Here is a 22,845-nt window from a genome sequence, read left to right on the forward strand (position 1 = left end):
AACACTCATCTTCCTGAAATGTAGTGAAAAGAAAATAGATCAATTCTGGAGTCAGACAATAAGCCTGAATACAGATATGCTACTTACAATCTAGGGACATTGACAGAACTCTCACTATATATATATCAATATATATTGATTTCCCTCTGGGCCTCAGGGCTGGATTATTGTTAAATGATGTACCTGGCACAGAAATCTGCTCAGTAAATATTTTTGCTTCTTTCATTCCTTCTTTTCCATTCTCAGCACTTGTTCCTACCTGACTCAGGATACTGAACTGCATCTTCTTTCACTTTGAAAGAACAGTGTTCCCAAAAGATTGGGCCCACAATATGGGAGTAATAAAAAAACAAGGGGTAGAACTAAGGTTATGGCATTACTTATTAAAGTTAAAAATACAATATAACTTCCATGTAGAAGTACAGTTGTGTTCAGGTGGTGAGATTGAGGAAGATTTTTAAATTCTCTTAAAACTTTTTTTGTGGTTACTTCACACAAGTGATGCAGAAGGGGGAAAACTACATGATTATTTCAATAGATGAAGAAAAAGCATTTGACAAAATCCAACACCCTTTTATGATACAAGCAGGCAACAAACTAGGAATAAAAGGGCATCTATGAAAAACCTACAGTTAATATCATACTAAATGATAAAAAGGCTTTTTCCCTAAAAACAGGAATCTCCCTGAGAAAAGGAGTGAGAAAAGGTTATCTGTTCTCACCACTTCTATACTGTACTGGAGGTTCTAACCAGGGCAATTAGGCAAGAAAAGTAAACAAAAGGCATCTAGATTGGAAAGGAAAAAGTAAAGTTACCTCTATCTGCAGATGACATGCTCTTATATACAAAGAATTCACACACACATACCCCAAAAAACAAAAAACCATTAGAGCTAATAAATGAGTTCTACAAGGTTGCAGAATATAAGTTCAATATACAAAAATCAATCGTATATTTAGACACTACAATAAACAATCTGAAAATAAAATTAAGAAAATAATTCCATTTACAATAGCACCAAAAAATACTTAGGAATAAATTTAACCAAAGAAGTATATGACTTATACACTGAAAACTACAAAATAGTATGAAAGAAATTAAAGATGACATCACATGTTCATGAATCAGAAGACTTAATATTGTTAAGATGGCAATTCTTTGCAAACTGATCTACAGATTCAACACAATCCCCATCAAAATCCCAGCTGACTTTTTTTTTTCCAGCTGACTTTTTTACAGAAACTAGCAAGGTGATCCTAAAATTCATATGGAAATGCAAGGCACCCAAAACAGTCAAAACAATCTTGAAAAGAGGAACAAGGTTGGAGAACTGACACATCCAGCTTTCAAAACTTACTACAACAGTATAATAATGATGACAGTGGATACTAATATAAAATAGACATACACAATGGAACAGAACTGAGAATCCAGAAATAAACATTAACATTTATGGTCAATTGATTTTTGACAAAAGGGTCAAGAGAATTCAATTAGGGAAAGAATAATGTTTTCAGATGGTGTTGGGACAATTGGCTGTCCAAAACTGGACATCTACCTCACACCATACAAAATAATTAACTCAAAATAGACCATGTAAGAGCTAAAACTAAAAGACAGCACAGGAGTAAACGTTTGTGATCTTAAGTTAGGCAATGGCTTCTTAGACACAACACCAAAGCACAAGCAATAAAAGAGAAGATTGATAAGTAGGGCTTCAAAATTTTTAATTTTGTGCTTTTGGGACTTCCCTGGTGGCACAGCAGTTAAGACTCCATGCTCTCAATGCAGGGGGCCCAGGTTTGATCCCTGGTCGGGAAACTAGATCCCACATGCATGCCACAACTAAGAGTTTGCATGCCACAAATAAGGAGCCCACGTGCCACACCAAGGAGTCCGCCTGCCGCAACTAAGGAGCCCACATGCCGCAACTAAGACCCGACGCAACCAAATAAATAAATAAATATTTTAAAATAAATAAATAAATAAAATTTTGTGCTTTAAATGACACTATCGAGTAAGTAAAAAGACAAGCCACTAATAGGGAGAAAATGTTTGCAAATCATATCGCTATTTAAAAAAATACCATCTATATCATGGACATATAGATGGTATGTTTTTTGTAAGCTCTTACAATAAACTCTTACAACCCGATAATAAAAAGACAATCCAATTAAAAAGTAGGCAAAGGATTTTTGCCTACTTTTTATTTCTCCAGATATTTCTCCAAGGAAGATACATAAAGAGCCAACAAGCACATAAAAAGATGTTCAACATGATCGGCCATCAAATAAATACAAATTTCCTATAAACGTAAATTTCCAGGGAAATGTTAAAAAAAAAGACAAAAATGGGGAATAACAAGTGTTGACGAGGATGTGGAGAAATTGAAACCCTCGTGCATTGCTGGTGGGAATGTAAAATGGTGCAGCCACTATGGAAAACAGTTTGGCAATTCCTTGGAATATTAAATATTAAACATAGAGTTACCATACGACCCAGCAATTGCACTCCTAGGTATATACTTAATAGAATGGAAAACATATGTTCACACAAAAACATGTACACAAATGTTAACAGCAGCATTATTCATAATAGCCAAAAATGGGGAATAACACAAATGTGTATCCACTGAAGAACGCATAAACAAAATGTGCTTTATCCATTCAATGGAATATTATTCAGCAATATAAAAGAAAGACATACTAATTCGTGATACTACATGGATGACTTTCGAGAACTTTATGCTGGGTGAAAGAAGCCAGTCTCAAAAGATCACATATGTTATGATCCCAATTATAAGAAATGTACAGAACAGGCGAAAATACAGACACACAGAGCAGATTAGTGGTGCCTAGATCTGGGATGGGAGGGACAGAGAGAGCGGGGAGTGACTGCTAATACAGAGGGTACAGAGTTTCTTTGAGGTGATGTAAATATTCTAAAATTAGATCATGGTGATGGCTGCACAACTCTGTGAATATACTGAAAACCATTAAACTGTACACATTACATGAGTACATTGTATGGCCAGTGAGTTATGTCTCAATAAAGCTGTTAAAAAAAAAACACACAAGTCTGAAACAATCCATCTACAAAACGGAATCTTTAGGAATAGAGAAAGTGAAGTGTCACACTGAAAATCAAATACACCAACATGAAGAAAACGGAAGAGGAGGAAGAAGAGGGGAGAAGATAAAAGGAACGACGTGACACGATAACATCAGACAAAGGTTTATTTATCACATTCATTTCTCTTATTGTAGCAAACTATCCAGTTCTGAATATCTGTAAGTAATAAAACAGTTGCAGGACACACAGAAAGTAGTAAGTGAGAGTAATTTTCACATGTGATAATAACTCAGTCTTCAGTGATCACCGGCTTCCATTTAATTTTTGAATACTCTTGACGGAACATAATTAAAAGCAATATAGAAAAGTTATAATCCCCCAAATGATGACTACAAGAGTTTAGTACCCCAAAGGTTAAGGATAAAAAGTTCTTTTGTTTTTTTTGGTACGCGGGCCTCTCACTGTTGTGGCCTCTCCCGTTGCGGAGCACAGGCTCCGGACGCGCAGGCTCAGCGGCCACATGGCTCACGGGCCCAGCCGCTCCGCGGCACGTGGGATCTTCCCGGACCGGGGCACGAACCCGTGTCCCCGGCATCGGCAGGCGGACTCTCGACCACTGTGCCACCAGGGAAGCCCTAAAAAGTTCTTTTCTATTATCTTCTTCCTACACTTCCATTTAAATAAGAAGTAGGTTTCATTTGACTTTCTGAACCACTGTTAAGGAAGTGACACACACCCATGGCCTACCATTCTGAATCACTGGGAAATCAAAGATGGCTTACCTTCTCTAATGTACTGAAGGAAGGCCAGGACTGATATCCATATTCAGATACAAATCGAGCTTTGGGGAAAATTTTCCAATTCCAGCAATCACCAACATAGTCATAAAAATGTACATCACCATAATTCGGGTCATATGGGTTTTCAGAGAGCCAGCCTTCTGCAGTGGATTTAGCCCCATTTGTAGGACTGGACGTGATAAAAGGACGAGTCTGGTCTCCCTGAGTTCAGAAATAAAATGGTTTAAAAGATAAGCTTTTCACCCAGCAAAGTACAGATCACTTACTTCTTTAAAAGTACTATCAAGTTCCAGAAATGCCAAGTAGCGGATAGAAAAATAACAGAGCCACTTACCTTCTTCTGCATTTGACAACCACCAGCAGCCTTCTGCTCTTTGCCAATCCTTCATAGCCTTTCATAATGAACTGTAGCTTATTCCTCACAGTAGGTTCCTAATTTTTTCAATCATGTCTTAACCTATACTTGACCTTCTACCATCGTGGGTAGTATACTGTCTGGTGCTGAATTTCTCAACCTTGGCACTAGTGACATTTGGGGCCTGATAACTTTTGGTTTTGTGTGTGTATGATGGGAGTGGGGGAGGTCCTATACATTCTAAGATATTGAGCAGCATACCTGGCTTCTACCTACTAGATGCCAGTAATCCCTACCCACCTGCCACGCCACCCCACACAAAAAAGTCTACAGACATTGCCAAATGTCCCCTTGTACCTTGGGAACAAAATCACTTCCACCTGAGAAACAAAGGTCTAATGGTTTAGAATGGGCTATTGAGTCAGAGGGACATGAGTTTGAATCTCAAATTAGAACCTTATTGTTTTGGGACAGGTCTAAGCCTCAGTAGTCTTATCTGTAAAATGGAGATAATAATGGTACCTCCTTCATTGGGCTATTGTAAATGGTAAAAAAAAAAAAAAAAAAGTGTGGAAGAGATGGCTAAGTGTCCATCAAAATTCATGTTCCCATTTCTGTCCCTAGAAAGTGGCTTGCTAACTATTTGCATCTCTGTGCAGCCACATTCTCATCCTCTTCCCCAGTTTGCAGGCAAAGGCCTAAGAGATGGTGGAGCTGGAAGATGGAAGGAGTCTGGGTCTCTAAAAGGAGGAGAGCTGCCTGCCGATCAGGAGCAGCCACTGTGTAGTGTTACTGAGTAAGAAAGAAACTTTTACTATGTAAACCACTGAAACTCTGTGGTTTCTTTGTTACAGTAGCCAATATATAATTACTCAATCTAGTGTCTAGCACACAGGGAGAACTCAAAATGTTTTAATTATTATTATCTCAATTAATGAACTTACTTCCTATTTCAGTGACAAGAATCATTCATTTAGCAAGTATCTGTCAAGTGTTTATTGTGGGTCAGGTTTTTCAGCACCGCTGAGAGAGATAGAGGGAGAGATACAGAATCTATGGCATCAACCAGTATTAACGCATCAAATCTCTTTTGAGCATTTACTATGCACCAGGCATACAGCTTCTTCTATACACTGGAGGTTCAGCATGGAACAAGACAGACGTGCCGACTGACCTCTTAAAAGAGTAGACTGAAATCTAGTGGTGGAAGCAGATGCTGAGCAAGTGATTGTAAGTGTGATGAATGTTTTAAAGGATAAGTACAGGGCTCTTTGGAAATACAAAACATGTAGAAGGCCAATAAGGCCTCTCTGAGAAATAGATTTTCAGAAAATAATTTTCTCAGCTTTTCCCCATTAGGTCACACTTTTTCTTGGTATAACCACCCATTTTTTTCTCTTCTCATTCCTTTTCTGTCATAGGGGGGAAAAAACCTTATTCTTTTCCTTTGCCAGAGTCTCTGTCTGTCCTCTGGTCATCTTTCGATTTCACTTTGGAATTAAAGCCAATGAATTATCCTCCACTCTTAGAAATCTCTCCACTGTCCTTTTCCCTTAGCTTAAGGGCTCCCCGCATCCTAATTTTAAAAAAGTCCCTCGATCCCTTGGAGCCCATCAGATTTCTTTACCACCCATTCCTTCCTCAGCCCCTAACACTCAATTCCTGATCATTCCACTCCACTAAAATTGTTTTTGGTTTTGTTTTTTCATAAACTACCCATGGACTTCTACTTCCCAAATAAAGCAAGAATCCCCACACTCTTCCCTCTCTGGTGAGCAATAAATGACCTGTTTACCACCCACAATTTCTGAAGTTCTCCCCACTCGTGACTGCTTGTTCACTACTCTTTCACATTCTGGTTTCTCCAAACCTTTCTGATAATTCCTTCTCCAGTTCCCCTCTCCATTCTTAGATGGACGTCACTCTCTTCAGCCTCTCCTGTTCTATACCTTCTCCCAAGGCTGTCCCTCTCACCAATGTTCTGATTACTCCCAGACTGCTTCACCTTCACATTTCTATCTCCAATAGCCAGCTCCACATTTCTACCTGGCTTGTCCTGCCCACATCTCAAATCCAATCTTTCAAAGCAGAATTCCTTATTGACTTATCCCAAACTTATGTGACTATGCTTCGTACCTTCATTAAAGGTACCCAAGTAGGAATCATCTTCAATTTCTCCCTCTGTCTTTCTCACCTCCCACACTCAGTTGCTCTGAATCAAATTTTTTTCCATCATCTCATTTCAAGCCCCACTACCTATGACCTATATGACCTTGAGCAATTAATCTTTCTAACCCTCCCATGTCTTATCTCTAAAATAAAGATTATATTTCTCACATGCCAGGGTGCTTGTAAAAATTAAGTAAATCCTACAAAGTACCTATATCATTAATATGTTAGTATATTATAATAATCATATTAGTTAATACAATAATTAGTCTATCAATGCCTGGCATATAATATTCCTAATAACTTGGAATTTTTGGTTATTATATCTGTTTTCCTTGCCTAGAGTCTCTCATCTCCCTAATTCTTTGCAAGTAATAATACCAGCAAGAACATGGGTCAGATAAAATTCCTCCCCTCCCCCAAAATGTTCACTAGCTTCCCACTGTCTACTGAATGAAACCCAACTCCATAACATGATTCAAAGTCTTTTTAAGATTTGTTTCCAAACTGCCTTTTCTGTCTTTGACTCTCCACACCAATCCATGAGTCCCTTGCTTCAGGCACTGGGCACTGCTGCTGCTTCCTATATATATACGTGCTTTCACCTCTTTTCACCTTTACTGACATTGTTTTCCTGGCCTAAAATACCTACAGAACAATCCTTTGCCTCAAATTCTATTCCGCCTTTAAGGCTTGAATGTCACCTTTTAATTAAAAGCCTTCCCAGATCCTTCCAGTTAAAATGAATGGCTCTTCCACATAGTTGCCAACACTTTGGAACTACATTTTTCATAGCACTTCTTTCACTCTGCCCTGTAGAGCTGGTATTTCTTTCCACGTTACCTCCTGGGAGCAGACTATAAGCTCCGTGAGGATAACAGTTTCCCCATAGCATCGGGAATGAGGCTTTGCTCCTAGTAATACTCAACAAATTTTGGTTGAATTTTAAAATATTGAAAAGCATGGTAAGATTATGGGTAATCAAATTTTAAACAATATTCTATTATAATGGCTTTGAAGTAGGAGAAGGCCTTAATCAATCAAGCTTGATTGGTTTCCCTCCATTATTCCAGATTCTTGAATAATTTGGTGAGTTGAGCCAGTCAGTAAAATTACTAATGAGTCTCTGCCTAAAAATGTCCACCCATGATGATGCACTACGATTCCTTTCCATTTTTGTATCATTTCCACTTGAGGCTTGATTTTTAGTCTCAAATCTCACAGATGATTTCTTCCTAGATCATGACCTTAAATGCTTATTTGGACAAAGAGATATGTAAGATAAACCAAGAGACTGACTATTTTTAAAAAGCATGAAGTGCAAAAGAAAACTGTTCATTTCATTTAGTGTGTGGATAGATCAATTTATGGTCCTTTTCCTTAAATGCCTTATGCTTTGATATAAATAACAACAATATGATTATATAGCACTTAATCTTGTCCATCTTGAAAAAAACTGGCAAACATCAATTACCGCCCACAAAATCATTTTAAAAAACATACATTCCCTTGGGAAATTCCCTGGCAGTCCAGTGGTTAAGACCCAGTGCTTCCACTGCTGTGGACCCCGGTTTGATCCCTCGTTGGGGAGCTAAGATCCTGCAAGCTGCGTGATGCAGCAAAATAAATAAATAAAGCAGTTGTCCTTGTTCAAGATGGCAACATAATTATCTTCAAAAAAAAAAAGGTAGTTTTTAAATTAATTAATTAAAATTAAAAAAATAAAAAACATAGATCCTTTATAAGAAAGGCATCACATTTCCATTTCAAAGATGGATAAGAAGTGATATACAGAAACTAATTTTTTATAAGTTCAAAAATGTAGTGTTAAAATTAGAGATTAAAGTTTGAAAGTATCTGAAGACCTATCTTGTTGAGTGAAAACAAGGATGATAATGATGATTAGCATTAAGTAAAAGTCTACTATGTGCCAGAGTCTGTGTAATGCACCTTCCATCCTTTATCTCACTTAATGCAAATAACATCTCTTAAGAGCTGTTAACCCTTGGCAAAATGGAGGTTAAGTAATTTGCCCGCGATTATATAGAGAGTAAGTGGCCCAGCCAGGATTTGGAGTCATGAGCTCTTAACCACTAAGCTATGAAACAAAAATCCTCAGATATTAAAATCCAGTTCCTAAATCCATCAGATATGAAAAACATAATACCAATACAGTGAGTAACCAGATTATAAGTGTTCTGTAAATATTAATTAAAGCTTATACCATCACATTTTGTGAATAAAAAAATTTTTCATGACACATGACTTAGCATAACAGATAAGCAAAAAATTTGAACCTATGTATTTCATAAATTCTCACTGAAGTTCCCTCACATAAATGGAATAATGCCATCATCTGGGTACATTTGAGTGCCAAAATCACATACCATTCTTTTTAAAATATCTCTCTTCAAATTGCTTCAAGGATATACTTCAAATATTTAAAACATCTAATCACAGATACAAAATTATAAAGATAATTAGATTATTAAATCACATGTTAAACATTAAAGTTTTTAAAAAGTCAGATCTTTTGAAGCCATTACCACAAAAACAAACATGATGCTTCCTCTTCCTGCAAAAGAAATCCAGTTTATATTAAAATAAAGTATGTATTCATGTAGTAAATACAAGCATAATATGCCTATTAAACAAATAGTGGTGGAAAGAGAACCACCATAAAGGAAGGGCTCTAAGGTGAAGTTGGCAACAAGCTCTTTCCTAACCCTTTGCCTCTATATCACATGCCAAGATATTCATATATGATATATATCAAATTTTACTTTAGCATGTACAATTATAGAATTTTAGAAGTAGTATGTCACTCAGACTAAAACTGAAGGAATGGAAAAGGATATTCCATGCAACTGGAACCCCAAAGAAAGCTGGTGTAGCTAAACTTATATCAGACAAATAGACTTTAAAATGAAGACTGTAGGGCTTCCCTGGTGGCGCGGTGGTTGAGAGTCCACCTGCCGATGCAGGGGACACGGGTTCGTGCCCCGGTCTGGGAAGATCGCACGTGCCTCAGAGCGGCTGGGCCCATGAGCCATGGCCCATAGGAGACTGAACCAGACCTACCTGCTAGTGTTGGAGGGTCACCTGCAGAGGCAGGGGGTGGCTGTGGCTCACTACAGGGACAAGGACACTAGCAGCAGAAGTTCTAGGAAGTACTCCCTGGCGTGAGCCCTCCCGGAGTCCACCATTACCCCACTAAAGAGCCTGTAGGTGTCAGTGCTGGGTCGCCTCAGGTCAACCAACCAACAGGGAGGAAATCAGACCCACCCATCAGCAGAAAAGCGGGTTAAAGTTTTACTGAGCTCTGCCCACCAGGGCAACACCCAACTCTATCCACCACCAGTCCCTCCCATCAGGAAGCTTGCACAAGCGTCTTAGATAGCCTCATCCACCAGAGGGCAGACAGCAGAAGCAAGAAGAACTACAGTCCTGCAGCCTGAGGAACATAAACCACATTCACAGAAAGATAGACAAGATGAAAAGGCAGAGGGCTATGTACCAGATGAAGGAACAAGATAAAACCCCAGAAAAACAACTAAATGAAGTGGAGATAGGCAACCTTCCAGAAAAAGAATTCAGAAAAATGATAGTGAAGATGATCCAGGACCTCAGAAAAAGAATGGAGGCAAAGATCGAGAAGATGCAAGAAATGTTTCACAAGGACTTTGAAGAATTAAAGAACAAACACCTAGAAGAACTAAAGGACAAAACAGAGATGAACAACACAATAACTGAAATGAAAAATATACTAGAAGGAATCAATAGCAGAATAACTGAGGCAGAAGAATGGATAAGTGACTTGGAAGACAGAATGGTGGAATTCACTGCTGTGGAAAAGAATAAAGACAAAAGAATGAAAAGAAATGAAGACAGCCTAAGAGACCTCTGGAACAACATTTAACACACCAATATTCACATTATAGGGGTTCCAGAAGAAGAAGAGAGACAGAAAAGGACCTGAGAAAATATTTGAAAAGATTATAGTTGAAAACTTCCCTAACGTGGGAAAGGAAATAGCCACCCAAGTCCAGGAAGCACAGAGAGTCCCAGCAGGATAAACACAAGGAGAAACACACCGAGACACATAGTAATCAAATTGACAAAAATTGAAGACAAAGAAAAATTATTAAAAGCAACAAGGGGAAAATGATAAATAACATACAAGGGAACTCCCATAAGGTTAACAGCTGATTTCTCAGCAGAAACTCTACAAGTCAGAAGGGAGTGGCACCATATATTTACAGTGATGAAAGGGAAGAACCTATAACCAAGATTACTCTACCCAGCAAGGATCTCAGATTTGATGGAGAAATCAAAAGCTTTACAGACAAGCAAAAGCTAAGAGATTTCAGCACCACCAAACCAGCTCAAAAGCAAATGCTAAAGGAACTTCTTTAAGTGGGAAACACAAGAGAATAAAAGGGCCTACAAAAACAAACCCAAAAAATTGAGAAAATGATAATAGGAACATACATATCATTAATTACCTTAAACGTGAATGGATTAAAAGCTCCAAGCAAAAGACACAGGATTGCTGAATGGATACAAACACAAGACCCATATATATGCTGTCTAAAAGACATCCACTTCAGACCTAGGGACACATTCAGACTGAAAGGGAGGGATGGAAAAAGATATTCCATGCAAATGGAAATCAAAAGAAAGCTGCAGTAGCAATCCTCATATCATATAAAAGACTTTAAAATAAAGAATGTTACAAGAGACAGGGAAGGACAGTACATACTCATCAAGGGATCAATACAAGAAGAAGATATAACAATTATAAATATCTATGCACCCAACATAGGAGCACCTCAATACATAAGGCAAATGATAACAGTTGTAAAAGAGGAAATCAACAGTAACACAATAATAGTGGGGGACTTTAACACCCCATTCATACCAATGGACAGATCATCAAGACAGAAAATTAATAAGGAAACACAAACTTTAAATGACACAATAGACCAGATAGATTTGATATTTATAGGACATTCCATCCAAAAACAGCAGATTACACTTTCGTCTCAAATGCACATGGAACATTCTCCAGGATAGATCACATCTTGGGTCACAAATCAAGCCTCAGTAAATTTAAGAAAATTGAAATCACATCAAGCATCTTTTCTGACCACAATTCTAGGAGATTAGAAATAAATTACAGGGAAAAAAACATAAAGCACACAAACACATGGTGGCTAAACAATACGTTACTAAATAATCAAGAGGTCACTGAAGAAGTCAAAGAGGAAATCAAAAAATACCTAGAGACAAATGACGACAAAATCACAATGATTCAAAAGCTATGAGATGCAGCAAAAATAGTTCTAAGAGGGAAGTTTATAGCAATACAATCCTACCTCAAGAAACAAGAAAAATCTCAAATAAACAATCTAACCTCATATATAAAGGAACTAGAAAAAAAAGAATAAACAAAACCCAAAGTTAGTAGAAGGAAAGAAACCATTATGATCAGAGTAGAAATAAATGAAATAGAAACAAAGAAAACAATAGCAAAGATCAGTAAAACTAAAAGCTGGTTCTCTGAGAAGATAAACAAAATTGAAACCTTTAGCCAGATTCATCAAGAAAAAGAGGGAGAAGACTCACATCAATAAAATTAGAAATGAAAAAGGAGAAGTTACAATGGACACCGCAGAAATACAAAGTGTCATAAAAGAATAGTACAAGGAACTCTATGCCAATAAAATAGACAACCTGGAAGAAATGGACAAATTCTTAGAAGGATGTAACCTTCCAAGACTGAACCAGGAAGAAATGGAAAATAAGAAAAGACCAATCACAAGTAATGAAATTCAAACTGTGATTTAAAATTTTCCAACAAACAAAAGTCCAGGACCAGATGGCTTCACAGGTGAATTCTATCAAACATTTAGAGAAGAGCTAACACCCATCTTTCTCAAACTCTTCCAAAAAACTGCAGAGGAAGGAACACTCCCAAACTCATTCTATGAGGCCACCATCACCCTGATACCAAAACCAGACAAAGATACTACAATAAAAGAAAATTACAGACCAATATCACTGATGGATATAGATGCAAAAATCCTCAACAAAATACTAGCAAACAGAATCCAACAACACATTAAAAGGATCACACACCATGATCAAGTGGGATTTATCCCAGGGATGCAAGGATTCTTCAACATACGCAAATCAATCAGTGTGATACACCATATTAACAAATTAAAGAATAAAAACCATATGATCATCTCAATAGATGCAGAAAAAACTTTTGACAAAATTCAACACCCATTTATGATAAAAATTCTCCATAAAGTGGGCATAGAGGGAAGCTACCTCAACATAATAAAGGCCATATACGACTAACCCACAGCAAACATCATTCTCAGTTGTGAAAAGCTGAAAGCATTTCCTCTAAGATCAGGAACAAGACAAGGATGTCCACTCTCACCACTATTATTCAATAACATTTTGGAAGTCCTAGCCATGGCAATCAGAGAGGAAAAAGAAATAAAAGGAATACAAATTGGAAAAGAAGAAGTAAAACTGTCACTGTTTGCAGATGACATGATACTATACATAGAGAATCCTAAAGATGCCACCAGAAAACTACTAGAGTTAATCAATGAATTTGGTAAAGTTGCAGGATACAAAATTAATGCACAGAAATCTCCTGCATTCCTATACACTAACAACAAAAGATCAGAAAGGGAAATTAAGGAAACAATCCCATTCACCATTGCAACAAACAGAATAAAATACCTAGCAATAAACCTACGTAAGGAGGTAAAGACCTGTACTCAGAAAACTATAAGACACTGGTGAAAGAAATCAAAGATGGCACAAACAGATGGAGAGAGATACCATGTTCTAGGATAGGAAGAATCAATATTGTGAAAATAACTATACTACCCAAAGCAATCTACAGATTCAATGCAATCCCTATCAAATTACCAATGGCATTTTTCACAGAACTAGAACAAAAAATTTTACAATTTGTATGGAGATACAAAAGACCCCGAATAGCCAAAGCAATCTTGAGAAAGAAAAATGGAGCTAGAGAAATCAGACTTCCTGACTTCAGACTATACTACAAAGCTACAGTAATCAAGACAATACGGTACTGGCACACAAACAGAAATATAATCAATGGAAATGGATAGAAAGCCCAGAGATAAACCCATGAATCTGGTCAACTCATCTATGACAAATGAGGCAAGGATATGTAATGGAGAAAAGACAGTCTCTTCAATAAGTGGTGCTGGGAACACTGGACAGCTATATGTAAAAGAATGAAGTTAGAACACCCCCTAACACCATACACAAAAATAAACTCAAAATGGATGAAAGACCTAAATGTAAGACCGGACACTATAAAACTCTTAGAGGAAAACATAGGAAGAACATGCTATGACATAAATCACAGCAAGATTTTTTTGACCCACCTCCTAGAGTAATGGAAATAAAAACAGAAATAAACAAATGGGACCTAATGCAGCTTAAAAGCTTTTTCACAGTAAAGGAAACTATAAACAAGATGAAAAGACAACCCTTAGAATGGGAGAAAATAATTGAAAACAAATGAACAGACAAAGGATTAATTTCCAAAATATACAAATAGCTCATGCAGCTCAATATCAAAAAAACAAACAACTCAATCCAAAAATGGGTGGAAGACCTAAATAGACATTTCTGCAAAGAAGATATACAGGTGGCCAAGAGGCAAATGAAAAGCTGCTCAACATCACTAATAGAGAAATGCAAATCAAAACTTCAATGAGGTATTACCTCACACCAGTTAGAGTGGACATCACCAGAAAATCTACAAACAACAAATGCTGGAGAGGGTGTGGAGAAAAGGGAACCCTCTTGTACTGCTGGGAATGTAAATTGATACAGCCACTATGGAGAACAGTATAGGGGTTCGTTAAAAAACTACAAATAGAATTACTGTTTGATCCAGAAATCCTGGGCACATATCCAGACACAACTATAATTCAAGAAGACACATGCAACCCTATAGCCAAGACATGGAAACAACCTAAACGTCCATCAACAGATAAATGGATAAAGAAGATGTGGTATAGATATACAATGGAATACTACTCAGCCATAAAAAGGAATGAAATAATGCCATTTGCAGCAACATGGACACAACCAGAGATTATCATACGAAGTGAAGTAAGTCAGAAAGTGAAAGACAAATACCATTATGTTATCACTTAAATGTAGTATCTAATACAAATGAACCTATCTACAAAACAGAAACAGAATCAAGGACGTAGAGAACAGACTTGTGGTTGCCAAGGGGAAGGGGGTGGGGGAGGGGTGGACTGGGAGTTTGCGGTTAGCAGATGCAAACTATTATACATAGGATGGATAAACAACAAGGTCCTACTGTATAGCACAGGGAACTACATTCAACATCCTATGATAAACCATAAAGGAAAAAATATTAAAAAAAGAATGTGTATATATGTATAACTGAATCACTTTGCTGTAGAGCAGAAATTAATACAACATTGTAAATCAGCTATACTTCAATAAAAAAATAAATTAAAATAAAATCTATGCCCCGCAAAGGCACTAGGCCCAGACTGTTACATGGGTGAATTTGTCTCAATAAAACGAATAATCTCTATTTTATTCCTAGATATTAAAAAGGAAAAGGCCCCTAACTCATTCTGCGAGGTGAGCACAAACACATACACACCAAATGCTACAAGCTGGGTTCTATGGGCCAAATCTTTCTTGCCAATTATGTTTAGATAGCATTTTTTAATGCCGAATAGAAATGTTATGAGACCCAACATCCATTCTCCTCTTACCACAGTCCCCTCTTCTCTCTTTGTGAACCTCATCTACTCCACTTGACTCAACTTTTTAAAACAAATTTGGCTCCTCTAGGCATTTGAGTTTACAATTCTTACCACATACCAATTTCACTTGTGAATATGAAATTTTAAATTCTACCAAAATCTTAGCAAATCAAATCTAGCAGAGCAAAAGAACAAGGCATTATAACTAAACAGAGCTTAGATTACAACTAACTTATCATTAGAAAATTAATTCACAGTAGTCAGTATATTAATATATTAAAGAACCAAAAAATGGGGGAAAAAAGAAGTGGTATATCAATGAATCATTTAATACAGAGATTCTCAGCCTTTGGGGATCCATGGATGGGCTCCAAAGAGTCCATGACAACTTGCAATTCTAAGCACAATATTGGTGTACGGGTGGCGAGTTTCACAGACACATTAATTCTCAAAGAAGTCCACAATTCATGAATCCTTTCATATGTTGCAGCATTATAATAGACTACTCTGAATTAAAATGATATTGCTGAAGGCCACGCTAAAAACAGGACAGAAGAATATATAATATCAATATTCATACCGATCCATTTTTAAGACAGATTCTTAAATTCGACTTCATTAAAAAGCATGACAGGCATACAATTGTTACTACAAATTGAAGGTTTCTGGTAACCCTGCATCAAGCAAGTCTATCAGTGCCATTTCCAACAGCATTTGCTCATTCTGTGTCTGGGTCACATTTTGGTAATTTATGCAGTAATTCAAATTTTTAACTATTATGCTTGTTATGGTGATCTGTAATCAGTGATCTTTGATATTATTACTGTAATTGTTTTGTGGCACCACAAAGCCATCCATACAAGATGGCAAACGTAATCCATACGTGTTGTGTGTGTTCTGACTGCTCCACTAACCAACCATTCCCCCATCTCCCTCCCTCCAGACCTCCCTGTTCCCTGAGACACACAGTATTGAAAGTAGGCCAATTTCGTGTTCAAGGGAAAGGAAGAGTACGGGTCTCTCATTTAAAGCAAAAGCTAGAAATGATTAAGCTTAGCGAGGAAGGCACGTCAAAACCCAAGACAGGCCCAAAGCTAGGCCTCTTTCACCAGGCAGTTAGCCAAGTTGTGAATGCAAAGGAAAAATTCTTGAAGAAAACAGAAAGTGTTACTCCAGTGAACACATGAATGATAAGAAAGCAAAACAGCCTTATTGCTGATATGGAGAAGTTCTGGATAGAAGATCAAAACAGCCACGGACTCTCTTAAGCCAGAGCCTATTCCAGAGCAGGGCCCTAACTCTCTTCAATTCTATGAAGGCTGAGAGAGGTGAGGAAGCTGCAGAAGAAATGTTCGAAGCCAGCAGAGGTTGGTTCATGGGAGTTAAGGAAAGAAGCCGTCTCCATAACATCAAAGAGCAAAGTGAAGTAGCAAGTGCTGACGTATAATAGAAGCTGCAGCAAGTTATCTAGAAGATCTAGCTAAGATAATTTAAAAAGGGGGCTACGCCAAACAACAGACTTTCAACGTATGAAACAGCCTTCTATTGGAAGAAGACACCATCTAGGGCTTTCACAGCTAAGGAGAAATGAATGCCTGGCTTCAAAGCTTCACAGGACAAGCTGACTCTCTTGTTAAGGGCTATTGTACTTGGCTTTAAGTTGCTCATTTAGCAATATGCTGATTTACCATTCTGAAAATCTGAGGACCCTGAAAGATGATGCTCAATCTACTCTGCCTATCTCTATCAATGGCACAACAAAGCCTATATGACAGCACAGCTGTTTACAACATGGTTTGCTGAATATTTTAAAACCACTGTTGAGACCTATTGCTCAGAAAAGGAAGATTTCTTTCAAAATATGACTGCTCACTGGCAACACACCTGGTCAACCCAAGAGCTCTGATGGAGATGCACAACAAGATTAATGACGTTTTCATGCCTCCTAACACAACATCCATTCTGCAGCCGTGGATCAAGGAGTAATTTTGACTTTCAAGTGTTATTATTTAAGAAATACACTTTGTAAGGCTATAGCTAGAAATTCCTCTACAGGATCTGGGCAAATTCAACTGAAAACCTTTTGGAAAGGATTCACCATTCTAGATGCCATGAAGAACATTCATGATTCATGGGAAGAGGTCAAAGTATCAACATGCACAGGAGTTTGGAAGAAGTTGATTCCAGCCCTCATGGATGACTTGAGGGGTTCAAGACTCCAGTGGAGGAAGAAACAGCAGGTGTGGTGGAAATAGCAAGAGAACGAGAATTAGAAGTGGAGCCTGAAGATGTGACAGAATTGCTTCAATCTCATGATAAAACCTGAACAGATAAGGAGTTGCTTTCTACAGTTGAGCAAACAAAGGGGTTTCTTGAGATGGAATCTACTCCTGGTGAAGATGCTGTAAAGACTGCTGAAATGGTAACAAAGAATTGAGAACATCACATAAATTTAGTTGATAAAGCAATGGCAGAGTTTCAGAGAATTGACTCCAGTTTTGAAAGAAGTTTTACTGTGGGTAAAATGCTATCAAACAGCCTTGCATGCTACAGAAAAACAGCTCCTAAAAGGAAGAGTCGATCGATGTGGCAAACTTGGTCGCTGTCTCATTTTGAGAAATTCCCATGGCCACCCCAGCCCTCAGCAGCCACCACCCTGATCAGTCGGCAGCATCAACATCGAGGCACAGCCCTCCAGCAGCAAAGAAATTATGACTCGCTGAAGGCTCAGATAATGATTAGCCATTTTTACCAATGAAGTATTTTTTAAATTAAGGTATGTACATTGTTTTTTAAGACATAATGCTATTGTACACTTAATAGACTACAGTATAGTGTAAACGTAGCTTTTCTATGCACTGGGAAACCAAAAATTCATGTGACTAGCTTTATCGCAATATTCTCTCTATTGTGGTATCTGGAACCGATCCTGCAACATCTCCAAGGTATGTCTGAACTTACTTCGAAGACAATCCTTCGGATGTTTTTCACATACAGTGTCACATAATCATCGATGTAGGTGGACAGGTTGCTGGACTGTATATCATACCAATTCAACATCAAAGCTGCTTCATTTTCATTATTTCCACTCCATGTGATGACGGAGGGATGAGATTTCAGTCTCCTGACCTAAAATTGAAGAAAACATAAAATAATTTTCAAATGCTCAACATAAGAGAGCTCAGAGCTGTAATTACTCATAAAGTTACAGCCATTGTCTTTCTGCACATGTATTTTTATGTGCCAGGAACTCATCAGAAAATGAGCAGTAATGTTACATGTGGGAAGACCTTTTAAGAAATCGCTGAGATTCTTTTTATCTAGATTTTATAAACATTGAGAAAATAGGGTTCCTCTTCTCGCCATATAACTAAAGAAATTGTAATCCCTTTCATTAAAAGAGAAAAATAAATCAACCTCATCGTTATCTGACTTGCCACAAAAAGGTTCTAAGAAATACAAAAGGCAGGAGAAGTTACGTTACAAGGCTTAGCTTCTCAAGAGCAAGTTGGAGTTTTCTGTGAAGAAAGAAATGAGGCAGAACAAACACTACCGCTGAGAGAGGAACTGAAGTTCCCACACAGTTTCCACCAAGATCAGAAAACCAGGACAGTTAGAGAGGGTTTTACAAAGCAAGTGAGTACCAGAGACACTCTGAAAGTTAAGGACAAATATATGGAATATTCTAAAGGAAAAAAGATTAGGACATCAAGAGGCTGTCCCCTGAAATAACTATCAATGTCCTGTCTTAGGAAATCCACTGGACTTCCCTGGTGGCACAGTGGTTAAGAATCCGCCTGCCAATGCAGGGGACACGGGTTCAAGCCCCGGTCCGGGAAGATCCCACATGCTGCAGAGCAACTGGGCCCGTGCGACAAAATTACCGAGCCTGTGCTCTACAGCCCGCAAGCCACAACTACAAGTAAGTCACTGAATATATCTAAACACAGAAGAAGAAATTAGGGAATCTGAAAATCCTGCCTGCCTTAAGAGTTGAGGTCTGAGTGAACTGGGCTCACTGCCAGCCCTACATAAACGTGAAAGGATCCAGTTCTTCTGACACACTGGAAGATGTAGCCCAGCAGAAGAAGGCAATTAAAGCTCTTTGCCAACAGCAGAGTGAGTCAACAGTCAAGGGAAATTCTTTTCAAACATGTTTCAGCAATATAACCTCATTGGTATTTATAGCTTCTCTTGCACTGTAATGGACGGTTACGTGATGGATCCCAGCCGATGTTCTCTCCGTGGTCTCCATTCAATATGCTAAGTAACCCATACATGAAGTAGAGACGCAGTAAGTATATCTTAAAGAGATATATCTCATTAAAAAAATTAAAGTCTTGTGTTTTTTCTTAACCAGTCTTATAAACAGTATTTCCTTATTTGCCTCTGTATATGCCCATGTAAGTGAGGGCTGTGACCAACTGTGACAGGCATGTTTATAGTACTGATGAAAACACAAATACAGATACTGAAGAGACAAAAAGCTTCAGTGACTCTGTGCTACACACACCCTTCGAACTGACCTAGAATTTTCCGGTGAGCTTTACTTTAAAATTTTAATAAACTCTGCAATTAAAAAGTTCTCCTCTTTAAAATATATAAAAGAACTGAAAACACATAGATATCATATTTTACTTGTGTGACAGAAAATTAAAAATAAAACTGACATGTTTACAACCTACATAACTATAATTAATATTTTAAAAGTTATTCATTCATCCATCCATCTATACATCTGATGAATAAAACAGCCAGATCATGGGGACATACAGGGAGGAACATGCCCTAGGCCTCAGGGATATTATAATTTTGATGCAGTGACAAAATATTGAAAACGTAATTTCAAGTGTGATGTATGTCACAAAGGGAAAATGACCTAATCTAGACTTGCAGACATAGAAAGCTTCTTCCCAGAGAGTCATGCCCAAGGTGAGACGGGCCAGAAAAACAAGAGCGAGGTGGTCCACAGGAGAGGGTAATAGAGAAGGCGCTCCGGGGCACAGAGAGTACGGGGGCGCTTGATGAGGCTGGAGAGGGAGGCTGAGGCAGGATAGTGCATGGTGAGGATCTTTACTTTTATCTGGAGGGCTCTGAGCAAGGGATGATTCAATGTTCATTTTCTAAACTTCAGAAAACTACAGAAAACAAATTATGACATGGTGAACTATTATAAGGCAATCACACTTATAACACACAATCCAGCCAAAGAAAGAAAACTTTACCAAGCACCCCAGAAGCCCTCATGTACCCCTTCCTAATCGTAGCCCCTCCTTCCTTCCAAAAGTAACCACTATCTTGAATGTTATAATAATCTTTTTTTTTCATTTCTTTTGGGTTTTCACACAAAAATACATTCACAGACACTCTAATTACGAACTCGTGGATTTTAACATACTTGATGGATTTCGATCCACTGACATTCTTATTCTTATTGAATTTCAAGTTGTCCCACTTTTGGTTGGTCAGAGTCTCATCAAAGTTCTTTTAACATATCTTTGATAGCTTCCTTGTTATTGGTATGCCAAAATATTTCAGGACCATCTAGTATACTTCTTGTCCCAGACTTGGTATCAGCCATTTCTCTAAGAACCCTTCTCTTAGTGGGATTATTTCAATATAAGAATGCTCAATATGACTAGGTTGTTCAGTTTCTAGGTCTTTTCAGCAGACAGAGCTAGGATACAATCACTTCTTTGCATTCATAGATCTATAAATATAAAAGTGCTTATATGTGGAATGTAAAAGAAATCAAGGAGTCAAGAATCACTTAAAATTTTTGACCTGAGAAATTCAAAGACTGGCATCGCCATTTATTGAGGTGGGGAAAACTGCAAGAAAAGCAAGTCTGGGGAAGGTAATATAAGTTTGGTTTGGACATGTTACATTTGAGATTCCTATTAGACCTCCAAGTAGAGGCACCAAGTAGGCAGCTGGATAATAAGAACGAGGAATTCAGCAGATGAGTCAGGGCCAGGAATAAATCTGACAGTCATCAGCCAATAGGAAGAGTTAAAGTCATGAGACTGGGTGGAATCGTCAATTACCTGACTGATTTTTTTCATGGGATTTAGTAAAGAGAACAACAAAAAGAAACAAGGAGAAGAAACTAAACACAACACTGTAAATCAACTATATTTCAATAAAATTTTTTTTAAAAAGAAGAAACAAGGAGAGGTTTAACAAAAGGCAGAACTAAAACTTAAGCCTTTACTTCTACTTGAAATGGTAATAACATACCTGGTAAGCAACTTCTGCTCTCACTGAATCCATGAAATCCTGATCAGTTGGGTAAAGCGCACAGGCAAACATAAAATCCTGCCATACCTATCAAATCAAATAAAAGGCAATATAGCACTTCCATAGATTTTACTGCCCAGAAAGAAATTCTTCATTCTGAACTTTGGGCATTATCTTTCATGCAAATGAAAAATCAACTTAGCCCGATGAGTGTGATCATTTGAGCATCACAAAGCATGAGGTACTGGGAAAGGCACTCACAGACTCTCTGGAACTGTAGGGAAACCTGAGAAGAGAAAATGTTAGGTAGGCAGAAAAGAAAAAGAAGAAAAGGGAATTCAAATAATGAAACAGTGCTTGTGCTGAGGGGAATATGAAATTCAGTAAGAAGCTTTCTCCCAACCCCTCCTCACTCCTGATTCACTCTGATTTTCACCAGGAATTTGGTACTGAGTGATGGCCCAGACTGTTAAGAAACATATTTTGTTTATAAAGGAATTAACTTCATGGCCAAAAGGATTACTACATGGACAGTTTAGAAATGAAACCACTTAAGTGCATTGCTAGGGAGGCCATTACGACGCAGTAGTTGGCCTGACTCAGAACATCAGTTCCACCATATACCCACTGTGTGAGTTTGGGCTAGTTAACTTCTCCACGTGTCAGTTTTCCTACCTGTAAAATGGGGATAGAGAACAACAGTAACTACCTCAGAGAGTGGGCATGAAGCTAAAATAAAATAATAGCTGCAGAGCACTGAGAACAACGCCTGGAATATTACAGAATATTGTCACATCATCATGACCATGAGCATTGTCAATATTATTAAAATTACTACTCTGCTATGAAGTGCTTTATATTTTAGAACTGTAATACTAGAACTAAAAGACTATATTTCCTTTGCTTAACCCTCACCAATGCAAACTGTGTTCAGAGTACTTAATGACAATATTAAGCACAGCTATTAAAATTTAATTTTATCATTTTTCTTCTCTCTAGGTCTTGTTAGATCTCCTTAAAGTTAAAACTTTTTAATATTTTATTTTCTTTTTTATGCTTACCCTCCTATCACAAAGATAATTACAAAGAAAATATAGATATATGCTTAGATATAACCAATACGCAGAATGTCTATCATTTAAAATAATTATGATATTCACTATCAACTATGGCTCAGGGTTTGCGAGATGCCATTTATTCCTTTGCAGAAAAGTGGAACATCATTCCTGGCTCTGAGAAAAGAAGGAATGGGCTATGATATCACTTATACGTGGGATCTAAAATATGACACAAATGAATTTATTTATGACACAGAAACACAGACATAGAAAACAAACTTATGATTATCAAAGAGGAAGGAGCTGGGGAAGGATAAATTAGGAGTTT

The 22,845-nt window shown here is 37.6% G+C and overlaps 1 protein-coding gene across 5 annotated transcripts in view; it reads right to left on the minus strand.

Annotated features, from left to right (window-relative positions):
• Nucleotides 1-22,845, minus strand: part of MANBA (mannosidase beta) — a 112,074-nt gene that overhangs the window by 35,747 nt on the left and 53,482 nt on the right. For 4 of the 5 annotated variants that reach the window (XM_027117018.1, XM_027117020.1, XM_027117021.1 and 1 more), the window contains 3 exons: nucleotides 21,460-21,546; nucleotides 18,181-18,348; nucleotides 3,856-4,074 (listed from right to left, as the gene is read on the minus strand). In XM_027117018.1, coding sequence (XP_026972819.1) covers nucleotides 3,856-4,074; nucleotides 18,181-18,348; nucleotides 21,460-21,546 — 474 coding nt within the window. The remainder of the gene's footprint in view (nucleotides 1-3,855; nucleotides 4,075-18,180; nucleotides 18,349-21,459; nucleotides 21,547-22,845) is intronic. The other variant, XM_027117019.1, reaches the window with a different exon arrangement.

Source organism: Aethalodelphis obliquidens, unplaced genomic scaffold (genome assembly GCF_003676395.1).
Source record: "Aethalodelphis obliquidens isolate GAN/ISIS:26980383/991018 unplaced genomic scaffold, ASM367639v1 scaffold17, whole genome shotgun sequence".
Taxonomy (NCBI): Eukaryota; Metazoa; Chordata; class Mammalia; order Artiodactyla; family Delphinidae; genus Aethalodelphis; species Aethalodelphis obliquidens.